This window comes from Corapipo altera, unplaced genomic scaffold, assembly GCF_003945725.1.
Source record: "Corapipo altera isolate COAL_440 unplaced genomic scaffold, ASM394572v1 23b, whole genome shotgun sequence".
Taxonomy (NCBI): Eukaryota; Metazoa; Chordata; class Aves; order Passeriformes; family Pipridae; genus Corapipo; species Corapipo altera.
In genome coordinates this window covers 7406577-7424149 of record NW_020884885.1, presented here as the reverse complement: position 1 = coordinate 7424149, position 17573 = coordinate 7406577, and the positions used below count along the sequence as shown (strand labels likewise).

The window sequence follows — 17573 nt, the reverse complement described above, 5'->3', positions numbered from 1 at the left end:
GCACTTTGCTGTGGCCCGGTACCTTTCTGTTGGACCTCCCTTCTCCAGCTCTTGCGAGCAAATTCGCTCCTCGGTGCATCTGCTGAGATGCAGAGGCAAATGGCCGCTGGTGCACTGTGGTAGGGGCATCTTGAACTTCGCAGATTTGCTGTTTTCCCCTTTTACCTCGCAGTAACTAATATGTAAGAGAAAACAGCAACAGTGTGGCGCTTTTCTTTTATCGTGTGGTGTACATACTGGAGTGAACTCCGTGAAGGAAAAGGAGGCTGGCCTTGAAGAGTTTACCTCCCTGTAAAATGAAAGTGCTTTAGCCCTCCTGCATGTTTTTCTCAGGATAGCACATGTTCATTGCTTGCCCCAGCTGAGATAAACCAACTGCTTTGTCTAGCAACAAAGCATAATTTATATTACTTTAGCTTCAGGGGAGAGATGTAATGAGCTACTTGGCTGATTTAGCTATCTTTAAGGTAATGTTTACAGCATCTGCAATTCTAGTGGAAGTACTTCATGTCTGGACTCGAGTTTTCTAATAGTAAATTCCATTCAGAGATTTTAATTGATAGCATTTAGTATAAATCAACAGAATTATTAGCTGAGAATTCTTTTCTCATGTATATCTTTAAAAAATAATGGACGTGGTGTCTGAAATGCAAGATGTGAATTATTTACAACTAACCATTCTTTATGTATCAAATCCTATGTCAAATTTTGCAGCAAATAAAAGAAATGTGGGCATTTGTGGGTTTAAAATATAGTGGGAAACAATGTTACGTGCTATGGCCTATAGAGATCATTAATTGTGCAATGATAATATATGCAAGTGAAGTTAAAGACTCAGAAAAATATCAGTAGCTTGAACAGATACTTGAAGTGATAGATTAAAAATATTCAAATATTGGATGCTCAGGGCAAAGAATATACATTGTAAATGTCATGTACTTTCCGGATAAAATTTGTATCTAATCCATCTACCAGTTAGATCTTAACCTAACTATCTATTGTAGATATGACTATTATCTATCAATTTTAAATAGTAAGGTATCTAATAAGTTAATTCTGGATCTGATATCTAGGTAGATAACTTAGGTATAATTTTATCTAGAAAGTCTCAATTACTAAGTTCTTGCACTTCATCCCAATGCTGCAACTGATATTCCATGAGGGTAGACATACTCCTGGTTAATAGGCACCACTACCAAAAGGTTTGAGCACCAGCATAGGTTCAGATCACAAAGCTTCTGTTCCCAAGGAAAGAGATTAATTCAATATTTCAGGTAGCTCTGGTGTTCTATCAGGGAAATGTGTTTTTCAGTATGTGTAAGTTGGTAAACAGATATGGAAATAAGAACAGTGGTTTTGTGTGTTGTTGTTGTTATTTTGTTTGTTTGTTTGTTTTTTTGTTTTTGTTTTGTTTTGTTTTTTCTTTTATATTAAAAAACCCCCATGTTTAGAAATGTGGATACTCCTAACTATCTAAGAAGACCTCCTTAAAGTCTCCAAGTTTAGTAGTAGTTCAAAAAAGCTACCAAATTGACAGAGAAGTGATGGTAAGTATTAATTTACAACTTTTGATATTCATAACAAGGTCTTTTCTTCTGCTCAGACAAGAATAATCACTCTTTAGCAGTTTTATTTTGTGGACTATAGAATAATTTTTACCTAGTAAAATACTCAGGAATTTTATCAATACAAAGCCCCAAGGGAACCACTCATACATGTAAAGAGGTGAGTGATAGAATATGAACAGGAGATACATCCAAAATCCACAATGACTCTAGAAGCAATCCATCAATGCTAACATGAAGTTATAGTAAATGTGTGTAAGGTGAATTCCTCACTAACTGTTCAACTTCCAGTGAAAAGATTTTGGATAATTGTGATTCCCGAGAGAAATGAGACTTCTATGGTCATGCTCTCTCCTTCTATCCCTTCTCATAGCTTTGCATATTTCTTCAGTCAGTTGCTGTTCCCATCAGAACTTTTCATCCCTTCAATTTTAATGAAAATAGGCAGCTGGTTGGAAGGACAAATTCCTGTCAGTATTCTCACTGATGGAGGGGCTAATAAACTCAGCCCGTACTAGACATAAGAGGATCTATGTGGACAAGAGTGCTTTGGAACCAGGCTGATCATGAAGCTTTTTTATATAGTTTGTAAAGTTATGGATTTAACTTTAGTATGATAAATCTCCCAGCTGTAGTTGAATCAAATCCTCAGTATCTAAGATAAAATAAATAGTTTGGCGTGAGATTTAGTAGACAAGATATTGTACAGCTTCTAGTGCACCACTGAAGAAAGAAGTAATCCATGAAAAGAAGTAATTACTCATGTCTGAAAGATATTGATAAAGCTGAGCAAGGAATTCTACAACTATTTACAGAATGTCAGAAGGTAGCAAACTCCTCATACTAAACTTAATATAACTTGGTGTTATCCCATCGTGATAACTCTGCTCAACGAACTGCTTAGATTTGGTGTAGGGGGAGTGAAACACTGACATTCCAATCAGCCTTCCTACATTTACAAACCAAGGACTTTAAAAAAAAAAAAGAAAGAAAGAAAGAAAGAAAGAAGATGTAGGTATGGGAAGAGGTTCCCAGATTGCAGAAACTTCCCTAGAAGACTAACTTTCTAGTGAAGGTAGCCATGAGATGTTGTTCTAGGAGCAGCATGGAGGGGCAATAGGGACTGAAATCGAACATATGAACTCCTGGTAGGTTTTTGTCCTTTTACTGCCATCCAAAGACTGTCTTGGTAGGCTCCTCAACATTTATGAGCTTTGAGAAGATTTAATACTCTCAAAGTTGCCTTTTTGGAATGAAACCTTAAGTGATTAACCACCTGTAAACAGGAGAATTATGTATCCTCCTGAAGCTGACCAACATTCATATGACTATTCTCTGGAAGCCAGCGAATATGTATTATTGCAATCAGAGAGATGTTGGCAACAGATGTGAATTTTCAGTTTGTTAAGGTTTGACACAGCTGTGGCAATTTTCACATGCTAGTTTTATCTCCTGATTGTTGACTTTTCTGTATTTTGACCAGAAATGACTCTCTCAAAAACTTACTTTGAGAATACAGAAATATTGTTCAATGGTAAATACTTTAGAATGAAAAGAAGTTTGGGGGTTTTTTTGGTTTTTTCTTTGTTTTGGTTTTTTTTCCCTCCAATTTTTAGCCTACCCTTTCTTTGATACTCTGGAGATGCTACTATTTGTTGGTCTGGAGTGTTATTGTTCAGAATGCAAACATACACAGGTAGCTGAATCCTGCACTCTCAATGCACATTGTTGGGCTCAATGTGGCACTACTACTTTTCCAGCAAAAATAGAATGATACACTTGTGGGACTTGTGCACCTTTGACTGTGGATGTTTACGGGGGATTTTGTTACTGTCTGCATGCCTATGCAAGAAACCATATTTCTCCCAAGGAAGTGAACTTAAAATAACAAGAGCAGTACAGCTGCAAAACTGTCAAGAGCTATCTGGATGTGGTGTCTGTGCTCATCAAGTTGCATTAATTGAGAAGTTACATGTTGCTTTTCATGTTATGAAAATAGTAAATCTTATCTCTAACCATAATTATTTTTTTCTAGAAGGGTATTCTGGAGTACCAGCACTTTTGGGCATAGACATTATTTTTAGACCATCCAAAGCAGACCCTAATATTCTGCTCTGGACTATTGTTGAAGAAAATTAGCTGCCTTTATCTGATAAAGAAATGAATTAGCCCACTTCTGAATGGTTATTACAGGCTGAAGTAACTGCAGTCTTGGGAGAGGGGTGGTTTCTGGCTTCCCCATGGGATTTACACAGCCCATAGGGTCATATGGCCATATTTTCCCATCAGAACCTGTTTGCCTTTTACCCTGCAACAACGTCAGGGCTAAGATGCACTGAATCGGAAGTAGTGAACAGTCATCTTTGGTGGGCAGATGTTGACATGTTTAAGCAAAGTGATTGCTGTTGAAAGGGGAAGGGAGGGTCTCTGGCTCTAGTGGGATGGGATGAAAACACAGCATCTATTACAACCGAGAGTACTCTGATGATGAACTGCAGATGCACCATTTTTATAAGCCATTTTTTCATCACAAATGGTTCAAAGCAAATTTTATATCAACATCCATTTCTTCAGTGAAGGCAGACTCTGAGAATGGTTTGGGCTTCTGTTGAGCAAGGAGGAAGTTGATTACAAAATAACATAACATTAACAAAATAACATATTAATAAAACCAGTCACCTCTGTACTTGTCTGCATAATCCAATAATTTATGTAAATGAAAACCACAAGGAATGTTGAGTGAGTTTTCCATTTGGTAGTCCTGTGTCAAATAGCTATTTGCACAGGAAAATTATAGTCAAATTCTTTCAGTGGGCAACTGGAACAATATGGAAGTGTCTCAGCTGGAACCTGTAATGTCCACAATGCAGTAAACTCAGAAAGTTTTAAAAATATCAATTTTAAATTTGAAGTAACACATAATAGAACTGATTCTTGCCACACAAGAACAAATTTGTCTTGCATTTTTATACAAGCAGTTTTTCAATCAGCCATTAAAAGACCAAGAGACAGGGTCATGTGATTTTGTAGGTTTAACAACAGGGTTTCTCTGCTCAGGGTGACTCTTGAATATTAATCTGAATTTTAAAAGTATATAACTTTAAAACTGACATAATAAAATTTAATGTCAAGCCTTGTTTTCAACATGCTAATTTACAGATCAGTTGCTATCCATTTGAGGTAACATAATTTACCTCAAAACAAGCCTGAATTAAACTGAATGCAGGTTATTTTAATCTCTAATAAACAAGTCCAGCAGTATCCACCCCATTTTAAAAGAATTTCAGATTAGCTGAAAATAAGTGAGTGATTCCTTCTGTAGAGAAGCTCCTCCTTCCCCAACAGTTTGTCTCTCCAAAGTTAATAATTTCAGTCAGGAAAATTAATCATGGTGCTAACTTTCAAAATAAAATTGTGAAATTATTTAGTTACATTGTACTGGGATTCTCTCATTTAGACAAATTGAGACAATGTTTCAGTCAGTGTGTAGTTTAAGCTTTAAGTTTTAATTTATTAATGATAATGGGACTGCATGTTATTATTGCTTATTATTGCTGAAGAGCCCCTCTAATATGCAAACAAACAAAAAAAAGATAAAAGAGCAGAAAATTAAAAAAAACTTTTATATGTACCAATTTGAAAAAAGAGTTAAATATTTCTCTCAATTATTAAGATTGTCATGGTTCATATGTGTGTTCATTCACACTTATGAAAATGTGTTTTGAAAATGGCAAGTATTTTCTGACCAGCTTAGGCTGAAAAGCTTAATTTTTTGTTGAGAGTAGGGAACAAGTAACTTGAAATAAGTGTTACAATGATAGCTTGCCTGTGATAGAAATAAATCTCATGTCTGGAAAGGAAGTGGTTCCATTCCCATTAGGTATTTTCAGGATACATAATGATATAGGATTCTGTGATACCATTCCTGCAAAGCAGGGCACTTTTTTCTTCATCTGAAGGGTCTGTGCTGGGCCTGTGCACTGTTCACTTCAAGTCATCAGGATGTTTTGGTGAGCTTAGCCTACTTACAAGTGTCATGGTAATTTAGTCCTAGTTGGGATACAAAGTCAGGAGTTTATAGAGCACTTTGGTAAGTACCATGTCCTGGCCTACTGTCAGTGCTGTTCCATGACCTGGGCAGGCAGCTGCAAGTTCCTAATATCCCCTTCCATGGGTGCCGTTATGACCTCCTTGTGGCACAGGACCCTTGGTGGATTGGCAGTGCAACCATCACTGTGGCTGTGCATGCAGCAAGCTGCATGAAAACAGGCACCTCTAGGGTGACTGTGAGAGCTTTCCGTGCCATTGCCTGAGTCTGTGTTTTCTCTCTGTCTTCATTTATTCAACCTACTTAGCAAGTAGCTGCACATTGTGCAGTTGTGTTACCATCTTAGCATGGTGTACTTCAACTGGAGGGTGGGTACCTCACTTCAAACAGACAAGCGGAATGACAGACTGTGCCCTGTACTGTTAAAAGTACATCTTGGTTTTGTATTCTGAACAAATTGTATTTATTTTCTTTGCAGATGAAGTTTTGCCCCCTCCACATGCTTTCTGTAAGAATCATACAAGCTAAGAACATCAAGTCAAAAGACCTGTGTGAGTTGTGGTTTGATTGTATTTTTAGTCACCTAAGTGACACAGTGAGCAATATTCTTAAGTTCTGAAGGTATGCAAGCAATGTACATAAAGCACGGCAATAGAAATATTAATGCCAGGGCTATAATTAGATCAAATACCTGAGGTATCCTTAGATTTGAATACATCTCTAGTGGCATTTCAGGGAACTGGTAAAAATCAAGACACACGGTTGAATTTTTTGGGCCACCACAGGAAAGTAGACTTTGTGAGAACACCGCGGTCTATAAATCTGCTTGGAATTTTTTGGTTTTGATGTTTCTAATTGGTAAAAATCGTATAATGGACAGGAATTTTGCCACACAGGCCACGTATTTAGGTACCTTGTAATGAAATCCTGTAATGCAGTAATCAAAGGTAAATTAGAGAATTTCAAGCCTTCTAAAATACCTTATCTTTCAGGGTATTTCCTGTTCTCCAATGACCAGTCACATTAAATTATATTGGTAGTTTTTGTTAAGGAGGGCCTCTGTGGATCCAACCCTAAGCACATGCTGAACATGAGGGCAAAACAGACTTTTCTGTGTACATTTATGTTCAACTGTCTTTGACTCATTATCTCACCCTCACAACCTACTATGACTCCTTCTCAAGGTGTGCTGTGGACCATTCAGCTGCCATTTTTGCAGTGGTCTCCCACGGGTTCCTCAGTTAGGGCAGAGACCGTGAGCTGCCTTTTGTCACACTTGAAACTTCTGGCCTCTGTATTCCTCTAGTGAAAAATGACTCATTCAGCCAAAAAAAGCATCACTTTGCAACCATTTTCTTGAATTACAGCAGAGACCGTTTGTGTCTTGCCATTCAGGGCTGAGCCTGGATGTGAGGGAGACCAGAGGGAATAAATCCTCGTTGGTGGAGTAACTGCCAGCCAAAGGGCTTCCTGTACTCCGGTGGCAAATGCCATGTAGCACTGTCCAGAGGGGGACACTAGAAAGGGGTTAGAGTGACAAGACCTGTATTTCTGAGTTTCAATGATCTCTTATATCTACTTTATTGAAGGGACAGGTCCACTTTCCTGCCAAAACCTTGCGGGGCAATGTTATTCACTGCTTGATACCAGTCTGAAGTATTTAGGCATCTCGGGCTGCAGTAGACATCTTCAGTCAAGTCCAGACTCCAGCTCTGAAAGACATCACCCTGGAGATTTCCTTTCACACCGTTGTCAAGCTTCACAAAGTAAATGTGCTTTCCCACCCTGGCTCTCCCCAAAGGATGGCCGCTTGAGGCACTGACTGCACTAACCATAAGGAGTAGATGTAGGCTGGAAGTGACATGAAGATTTCCAGCTTGCTCATACTCTCCTGTTCTTGGGCCCACACCAGCTTTTAGCTGCAACAGATCATCTGCCCTAGTACCTAACCCTTCTAGACAGCCATTATGTCCCTCCGCATGTTTGTGTTACTAGACTGAGGATGCCAGTCTCTTCTGATCTTTTCTGTAATATGCATTCTCCTTTCCTGTAATCATCCTAACAGCCCTTTTTGGAACTAGCTGTAGTTTCAGTTAAACTTTTTTAACATAATTGACTTGAATTGTAAGGACTGTGCTCACTGAATGGTCAGTGGAGTCTTTTATACCTCTTTCTCTTCACATGGGAAACGTGACTTTTAGTGTACTTTGTGTGTGCATGTGTACACATATGCAGTTTGTAGTTAATCAGGAATTAGATGGTTTTCCTTGGTTGTTTCCAGCTGACGATCTCTTTACTAACTAAAAAAACAAAACAAATAAGTAATAATGTTTATTAATTCCCAAGGATTATGGCCTAGCCCTACTTTTCATCTATAACATTGGCATTAGGTTTTTAATTTTTTCTGCTGCAGTGACTGCATCAGACTGCTATGTGCGCTTGTGGCTGCCATCTGCTTCAAATGGAAAGCTTCAGACCAAAACCATCAAGAATTCTGACAACCCTGTCTGGAATGAGACTTTCTACTTTAGGATCCAGAGAGAAGTTGAGGTAGTAAAAAAATAGAAATTTCACCATTTTGAATATCTGGGAGTCCTCAGTTAACACCCTCTTGATCAACTGTGCTAAACAACTTATGAAAATGCTTGTGTATCAGTGTGGTTTGCACAGAACAGTAGACATAAGCAGTAGTGTTCCCCTCAGCTAGTTACAGACCTTGATGATGTAAATGCCTATATCTAAGCTAGTCCAGATTCTCTTTGTTGTCACCTGAGTGAAATAAGCACTATTGTAGCAGCTTCTTCTGTGCTGTTTTGAATGGCTAATTTAGAAAGAACTCTCTCTCCACTGGTTCTAAGGGAAGACTAGAGAAGTTGCTGTGTTGTAGACAACAAATTTAATCCTATTCTAAACTGTGTAGTTGAGAGAACTTGGGGGATGAAGAAAATAAGTGCGTTCTTTGGGTGGGTTATCAGTTTGGTGCAGAGCACTGACATCTTTTCTGTCATGGGAGAGTGGGAGCTCTCTCTTATAAGTAGTTGGTTTCTGTTTGATAGGTTTCCCAATATTGGGTTTAATAATATTCCACATTAGCAAACTCCTGAAGGAAAGCACATGTTTCTTTATTTTTACCAGTGTGCTGTTGAAGCAACTGCAAAAATTTAAACCATTTTTTTGTTTATGCATAACAGAAGCTCCATAAGTGTTCTTATTTATTTTTTTCTACTACTAGAACATTTTAGAATTGGCAGTGTGTGATGAAGATCCTCTCACCAAAGATGACGTGCAGTTCACAGTTCTTTTTAATGTGGCTAGAGTCAGACCTGGGGAGACAATCCGCGAGACATTTGCCTTGAAATCAGAGGTAAGACATGAAAATGCAGGGAGTGATTGACAAGACTGTATTGTCCACGTTGGCTTCCATTTTGAGTTTGGATCTTCATAAACAGACAGCCTTATATATCATTACTGATACCTCATCAAAACAGATGTAATTTTGCTGGATTTTCGTGACTTCAATAATCTCTTTTTACAAATTCAGTAAATGAAACAGCTTCTCTCTCATGCTCTGTGGTGACAAAATATTTTATCAGGAATAACCTGTAAATAATAATTTTTATCTTTTATAATCCAAATAAATAACTTCCTTACCTTTCAACTTTATTCCACTTTTGCCACGCTTAGAGGACATTTCCTCTTAAATGGCAACTTATTTATTAAAAATATAAAGACAATTCACTCATCACTTGAATTAAATGATGCTTTCAGGCTTCTTCTGTTGGTGTTCATGCTGTGTTTCCTTCTAGGTGATTCAGATTTCTCTAGCACATAGTAAAGGAATGTCTGTTCTGCTAACATCTTTGGTATTTTATAAAGGAGCCCATGAGAGAGAGTTGTCCAGGAAACAAAGGTGGGATAGGTCTGTGACAACTCCTGGGCTTGTCTGAGCTGTAGCTGAGGTATTGCTACACGCTCATTGCAGGAAGGAGACAGTCCATAAGAACAGCTACTTCCCAAATGCTGAAAGCTGTTAACGTGGATTTTCCTTGTGACCCTGCCAGCTGGTGCCATGCACTTCTCAGCCAGTGGGTGAGTCACTGGGAAATGCAATGATTCAATAACCTCCTCAGTCACTTGTCTAATTCATCTCTTCTGGATTCAGTGTAAATGTGATTTAAATGGTTTGTGTATGGAAATGTCTCTGGCCTTAGTCTGACTTGTTGCTGGGCTTCAATGCCTTTCTTCCATGCACACTGTCTTGCAGAAAGCCATTATATTTCCTGTTCAGTCAAACTTTCCCTCTCCAATGGTATCTTTGGAAATGTGTATTGTTCTACATATCACACAATGGGAGAGTATTAATCTTACATGCCGTTCACAAGTCTGTGGTTTCCATTGCAATCTCAGCTTTGGAAATACATAACGCAGAGCTTTTGTTGGTATCATAAGCAGGAGCGATATCAGCCATAGAAGTGCTTTTTAGGTGTGTCTATGCTGCCAAATTCTTACAGCCTCCAATAATGTATACTTATTTTACCATTTTCTTTTTAGACAGAGAGGTGCGCTAAGAAATGGGAAAGTTTGGAAGTGGAATTCTGGATGGAAAGAATGTGAGTAAAATTCCAAAACTAGAAGGTAATGATCTGCCAGGGAGTAATAATATCTCAGAGAAGGAGAAACTTCTTCCAGCTCTTCATCCCAGCAGTGAACCTATATTACAGTTTCAAACTTTTTTTTTTTTAACTTAACTTCTCTAGCTAATTCCACCTTTCTGGGTATTTGATACAAATCTTAAACTTCTGTTCAACGTGTACATCCAGATCCTAGAAATGGTATAAAATGGGCACAATGTGGTAACTTTTACACAAGATGCATGCAAAATGTAACATAGGTGTTCTTCAAATTGTTAATATTAATTGAACAATGCGTAGAACGCTGTGGAGTTTTTCAAAGACCATAAAACTTGTCGTGTATGATTATACATAGAGCTTTGTAGACAGTATTAGAAAAGTTACCCATTAGGTGATAGCTTAGTCAAACTGAAAAAAATACAATCAACAAGTAATAAAATTAAGACCATCCCTCTCAAAGTGGTAATCAGCATTGTCTGGAGGAGAGCAAGTCACAGTAAGATAAACTTTATCTGTCTTTTAAAAGCTATCACAAGTTTGGTTGAAGAAAACCTGCTTAACTGCACATTCTGGCATATTTGAGCTTAGTATTAGCAAAAAGAGAAGAATGTAACCCAGTCAAAACCGGCTAATTGCATGATCAGAAAAAGGAGCTATAAATAAGGCTTCTTATTCTTAAACATGAAGAAAGGAGGAAAGTTCCTCCTTCTTCTCAAAATTTGATGGGTAGGATGGGTACCTTCTATAACAGATATAAGGCTCTGGAACTAGGACGCCAGACAACCGATGAGGTTCTTTTGGGTAGTGGGGCCTCCTAAAACAACACTACCTGTAACAGGCATCAAGACCTCCTCTGTTAATGGGAAAAGAAGAGTAGTTGTAATAGGAGACTCCCTCTTAAGGGGAACAGAGGGCCCAGTATTCAGACTGGACCCAATTCACAGGGAAGTCTGCTGTCTCCTGGGCGTTCGGGTAAGGCACATTACTAGAAAACTGTCCAGTCTAGTAAGGCCCTCTGATTACTATATGATATTGGTCATTCAAACAGGCAATGAGGAAATAATAAAGAGAAGTCCTAGGGCAATCAAAAGAGATTTCAGGGCCCTGGGACAATTGGTAGAGAGATCAGGAGCACAGGTAGTAATTTCCTCGATCCTTCCATTAACAGGGAATGATATTGATAAGAATAGGCAGATCTGTCACGTCAGTGAGTAGCTCCAAGGTTGGTGTAATTGGAAAACTTTTGGGTTTTTCGACCATGGGATGATCTATTTAATACCTGGTCTGCTGAAACCTGATGGGATGCACCTATCTCAGAGGGGAAAAAGAGTTTTAGCGCAGGAGCTAGCAGGCTTTGTTGACAGAGCTTTAAACCAGCTTGGTAAGGGGAAAGGGACAAAACCAGGCTCACCAGTGATGAGCGATGGGATGGTGTGCCAAAACTTGAGAAAACCCTACTGGGGTCCCTCAGTCTGCCTCAGGAGGTGTTGACTATAATGTACCGCACCTGAATTGTTTCTACACCAATGCACGCAGCATGAGGAACAAACAAAAGGTGTTCAAAGCTTTGGCCCAGTCACAGAGATTTGACATCATTGGCATAAATGAAACCTGATGGGATGAGACCTGTGACAGGAGTGCCCTGTTGCACAGTTACAGGCTCTTCAGAAGGGATAGGCATGGCAGAAGAGGTGGAGGGGTAGCACTGTATGTAATATAAGGGTTAGAACGTATGGAGCTCATAGTTGGCAATGACACAGTTGAGAGCCTCTGGATAAGAATCAAGGGGCAAACCATTATGGGACTCTGCTACAGACCTCCCAACCAGGACGGTGACACTGACAAATTCTTCTTTGAGGAACTCAGGGACACTTCCAAGTCAACTACCCTTGTCCTTATGGGGGACTTCAGCTTGCCAGAAATCAACTGGGAGCATCACACAGCTGATACAACACTGGCCAGAAGATTTCTGAAACACCTGGATGAAACTTCATGGAACAGGTCCTAAGGGGGCTGACTCAGAAAGATGCTCTCCTTGATCTACTGCTTGTCAACAGACTGGATCTTGTGAGGGAAGTGGAGATTGGTGGCCGTCTTGGCCACAGCAACCACAAAGCAATTGAGTTTAAAATCTTGGTTGACAGAAGGAAAAGTGCCAGCAAAACTTCAACTCGGGTCATGAGGAGAGCAGACTTTGGGCTGCTCAGGGAGTCAGTAAATAAGGTCCCCTGGGAAAAGGTTTTTGCAGGTGCTGGGGTCCATCAGTGCTGGTCACTTTTCAAACACCACCTCTTAGGGGCACAAGAGCAGCAATTCGCAAGTATCAGAAATCAAGCAGGCAAGGCAGAAGGCCGGCTGAACAGGAATCTTCTCTCTTTGAAATAAGCAAAAAAGTAAGATGTATGTCCAGGGGAAGCAAGGTCAAGTGACGTGGAAGAATTCAGAGATGCTTCTTGCCACTGTAGGGAGAAATTTATGTGACCAAAGCTCTACTGAAGTTGAAGGTGGTCAGAACTGCGAGGGACAATAAAAAGTTTTTTCAAATATGTTAATGGCAATAGGCAGTATAGAAATGTCATCTGCCTGTTACAGAATGAGGATGGTCACCTCACAAACAGGGACAGAGACAAGGCAGAGGTGTTTAATGCTTTCTTTACCTCTGTTTTCAACACGGATGATGGACCAAGGAGATCCCAGTGCCCTGAGCTGGAGGGCCGTGACTGTGAGAATGATCAACTCCCAGTTGACCCTGAAATTGTGTGGGACCTGCTGCTCCAGCTGGATCCTTACAAATCTATGTGACCTGATGGGATTCATCTCAGAATCCTCAAAGAGCCTCATGTCATTGCAAAACCTCTCTTGATGATTTTCGAGCTGTCTTGGGAATCCAGAGAAGTCCCAGATGAGTGTAAGCTGGTGAACGTTGTTCTGGTTTTCAAGAAGAGCAAGAAGGACCAACCTGGAAACTACAAGCCTGTCAGTCTCACTTCAGTGCCTGGTAAAGTTATGGAGAAGATTATTCTGGGAAGTATTGAAAAACACCTGAAAGACAACGCTGTCATTGATCAGAGCCAGCACGACCTTCTTGAGAGGAAAGTCCTGCTTATCAAACCTTGTTTCCTTTTATGACAAGGTAACCCACCTAGTTGATCAAGGGAAGCCAGTGGATGTAACCTTTTTGGATTTCAGAAGGCTTTTGATACTGTCTCTCACAGGATCCTTCTGGACAAAATGTCCATCCCACAGCTGGATAAACACATCATGCAATGGGTGAGCAATTGGCTCACAGGTCGAACACAGAGGGTAATAGGGAATGGGGTGACATCAAACTGGTGACCTGTCACTAGTGGAGTTCTGTGGGACTCCATCTTGGGCCCTGTGCTCTTCAAGATCTTCATAAATGACTTGGACACAGGACTGGAAGGGATACTAAGCAAGTTAGCATATGATACAAAACTGGGAGGAGCTGCTGACTTCCTCCAAGGCAGGGAGGCCCTGCAGAGAGACCTCAACAAATTGATCAGCCATATGAAGGGGAAGTGCTGGATTCTGCACCTGCAGTGGGGCAACTCCAGATGTTTGTACAGACTGGGTAATGAGATGCTGGAAAGCAGTGCCATGGAAAGGGACCTGGGGGTCTTGGTCAAAGGCAAGTTGAATCTGAGTCAGCAGTGCCCTGGCAACCAGGAGGGACAACCATGTCCTGGGGGGCATCAGGCAAAGCATCACCAGCCAGTCGAGGGAGGGGTTTGTCCCACTCTGCTCTGCACTGGTGCGGCCTCACCTTGAATATTGTGTCCAGTTTTGGGTGCCACAATGTAAGAAGGATACAAAACTCTTAGAGAGTGTCTGAAGGGAGGCAACAAAATGGTGAAGGACCTTGAGGGGAAGCCGTATGAGAAGCAGCTGAGGTCACTTGGTCTGTTCATCCTGGAGGAGACTGAAGGGAGACCTCATTGTAGTCTACAACTTCCTTGTGAGGGGAAGAGGAGGGGCAGGCACTGATCTCTTCTCTGTGGTGGCCAGTGACAGAACCTGAGGGAATGGCCAGAAGTTATGTCAGGGGAGGTTTGGGTTGGATATTCGAGAAAGGTTCTTCACCCAGAGGATGAAGCACCGGAACGGGCTCGCCAGGAAAGTGGTCACAGCACTAAGGCTACCAAAGTTCAAGAAGTGTTTGGATGATACTCCTGGACACATGGTATGATTCTTGGAGATGGTCCTGTGCAAGGCTAAGGGTTGGACTCAGTGATCCTCGTGAGTCCCTTCCAACTCAGCATATTCACTGAATCTGTGAAAATCACTGGTGTTCTTGGTTAATTTCTCACACAGTGAAACTCAGGAAAATGTATTTAATTTATCTATGAGAGATACCTTAAGAGAGTTGTAATCATCTCCTATATATGTAGTCACAGCTACATATTTAAGTTCAGAGTGAGACACAGTGCTTGGGAACTAGACTAGAAATAAGACGAACGCCTTTCACCATTCAAGTTATAAGGCATGTGGGGGATTCTCCATTCTTGGAAGTCAAACCTAGCTATTTACATTTAAAGACATTTTGCAGCTGAAATAGAATTTTTAAGGCTGAAAGTGGTGTTTGGTAATATACCCTGGACTTCGCACAAAGTCAAAGATTGCATGCTACATAACTTTAATGGCCCTTTCAGATATATGAAAACACTTATGAATGTATGTAACATAGGAGTGTTGGAATATTGGCCTTAATGAAAGATGCTGTTCTTAGACTCTATAGGTTACTCCTATTATTAAATAACCACATCCATTCAGTGACAGACCTAGGTCTTACAAGGTAAATATCTGGGACAAAGATTTTTATTGCTTACCTCTGTGTTTTGCAGTCATATAGCACAGTGGGAGCTAATTCTTTTTTGCCATTCATTTGTGATCAGCCATAAATTATAATCTGGAACCGTCAGAAATGTCTTTTCTAATAAGTATTTTCAGAACAGATTAATAGTAGTCTTTGCTTTCCCCAAGTCATGTGGTCATTTGTTAATAGCAGGACATGATCCCACACAGATCAGTATGTCTTTGTTCTGCTGTATCTTAGCATATAGTTTTAAGCAGTGTTATTTTTATGGGCTTTCCTGTCCTTCTTCTTGTTTGGCTACTATATTTTGATTCACGTGCTTAGCAGGTGATTGTGTATTTTGCCTTTTAGAAAACAAATTGTGCTAAAATTACTATATTCAGTTTTAAGTAGGAAAGGTCATAGCAATGCTATTTTAAAAGAAAAAAACAGCAACCCAGATACTCAAATGGCTTTCATATGTTTGTTATTGTAATTTGATTATGTCTTTTCAGCCCTGGCCCTCCAGAGCGCCTCATTACCAATGATGTCCTAGTGGTAAGGTTCACATATGTATTTATCCTGGAGTGACTTCTCCTTCATTTTGATTCTCTCCTCTTCTCTGTATTCTTCTTCTCCTTCATTCTGATGTATTCTCCTTGGAATATATCTGTAATTTTACAGAGAGAACAGAAACTACCATGATAGAGAAGAGCACGGTGTGCATTATAAAGTGAAAGATGTGGGACAGTTCCCGTTTGTCACGGCTTAACTGTTGCCCTCTCCATGCAAAAACAGAAGCCGTGTTTCTTGAAGTCCTCAGATATTACAGATGTCAATATGTTGTGAAGCTGTTGTTTGTTAATGTCACAGAACCCTATATTTGTTGGTGTTTAAAGTGAAAACAGCTTGCGTTTCACGTAATACAGTATGGCACTTGGCAGGAAAAATAAAGGTTCTAAAAGGGATGAGTCTGTAGAAGACAGTAGTAAGTATTCAATGTGCTTATGACGGGAAGGATATGTAATGTAACACCTTTTTGGGAAATGAGTTTTTTAATGAAGAGTTGTTTTAGTTGTTGAAACATAGAGCTGTTTCAGTATTAGTCAGCCTGTGGTACATTACCTATCTCCTTGGGCTGGCCCTGCAGCTAAGGAGTACAAAGCACTTCATGCCAACCACTCCAAGCCTGCTCATGGTTTCCAGATGCTAGCCCTTAGTACCCCTGAGGTAAAATAATGCGTATTCTATTGTTTCCCCCTCATTTTCTGTGTGAGGCATAAGAGCTGTAATGATTGGCATGCATTGTTCCTGAGATGACTTGAAAAACTGTCCTGGCATGAGTTATTAAAGGTGAACTGGATTGACTCAGGTGGAGAGTAGGGTGAAATAAATCCATGATTTCCCTACATCAGGGCCAGTAAGAAGATGCCATGTAGATTAATCACTGCCACAATACACAGAAACTCATAATCAGATGTTTTCCTCTACCCTTCCTAATAATTATTAGATATATATGTAGCTATTTGGGCAATGGTGTGTTTTACAGAGTTTCCTGATTTTGGGATAACTTGAATGGGTTAACCATCTCTGACAAAACACCACTGTATGGACAATCTGAAACAGTACAACTGAGCTACTGTCCTGGGATAATGAGCTCCGAATTTACTCTTGTGCAACTTGATTGCTCCCAGCACTGCGACTAGTTCCGTTTGCTTTATATTATAGGTAGTGGTTTTCCGCATGATGCTTCATTATTTGCTGCAGACGTGGCATTTGCTATCTTCACCCTTTTCTACTCCTGTCTTTTACAGTCGCGTGAGGTCTGCTGCTTGGAAGTGCAAGTGGACATTAATGAAAGCAGGAAATATTTGAAAGGTATGACGATTTCTCTGTGAGCTGAGGACAAGACCAGATCAACCCTATCATAGTCATTCAGATCCAGAGACAACTAAGAATGTTCTAAATCATATATATATATATATATATATATATAAAAATATATAATGAAATCTGTTCTAAATAATAAAATGTAATGCAGTGAAAGTCCCTGAAGTACCTTCAGTTGTAATGCTGATCTCTGAGTCTTTTTCTTGAAGCTATCAAGTTTGGATACAGTAAACTTTGCTGGTGGAAGTGTGAGAGGGTACTGGATCTGGGAGCACTCCAAGCTATAGGGTAAAGGCAGGAGTACCAGTTCCTGTGCTGTAGGAGACTTGCCAGTGTGGCAGCTTACAGAGAAGCTACCATAGAAAATTACTCCAGCAGAAAGTTTGTCAACTTTGTTAGCTATTTTGCCTGAACAGCAGTATTATTCTCTAAACAAACTTGTTTTTGCTAGAGGGTAAAAATCTCGTGCTTAGCGTGCCTGCCTCTCATGAGGGAACACAGAAGACTGCAGAGGACACAGATACTTTCTACTTCCATTGCTTGAAGGCTTGGGAGCCAATTCTAAAAGTCAGGCTGCAGGTAATGGGCATTATATACTACTACTGTTCATACTGCTTGCTTATTTA

The 17573-nt window shown here is 40.0% G+C and overlaps 1 protein-coding gene across 5 annotated transcripts in view; it reads left to right on the top strand.

The window, feature by feature from the left end:
- Positions 1-17573, top strand: part of LOC113946741 (cytosolic phospholipase A2 beta-like) — a 33209-nt gene that overhangs the window by 85 nt on the left and 15551 nt on the right. For 4 of the 5 annotated variants that reach the window (XR_003527532.1, XM_027642462.1, XM_027642464.1 and 1 more), the window contains exons 2-9: positions 6092-6164; positions 7203-7379; positions 8027-8163; positions 8846-8977; positions 10165-10223; positions 15573-15615; positions 16872-16935; positions 17399-17526. Coding sequence is in view for 4 of the 5 variants with exons in the window: in XM_027642462.1 (XP_027498263.1) it covers positions 6092-6164; positions 7203-7379; positions 8027-8163; positions 8846-8977; positions 10165-10223; positions 15573-15615; positions 16872-16935; positions 17399-17526 (813 nt within the window). In the remaining variant the exon portion in view is untranslated. The remainder of the gene's footprint in view (positions 1-6091; positions 6165-7202; positions 7380-8026; positions 8164-8845; positions 8978-10164; positions 10224-15572; positions 15616-16871; positions 16936-17398; positions 17527-17573) is intronic. The other variant, XM_027642463.1, reaches the window with a different exon arrangement.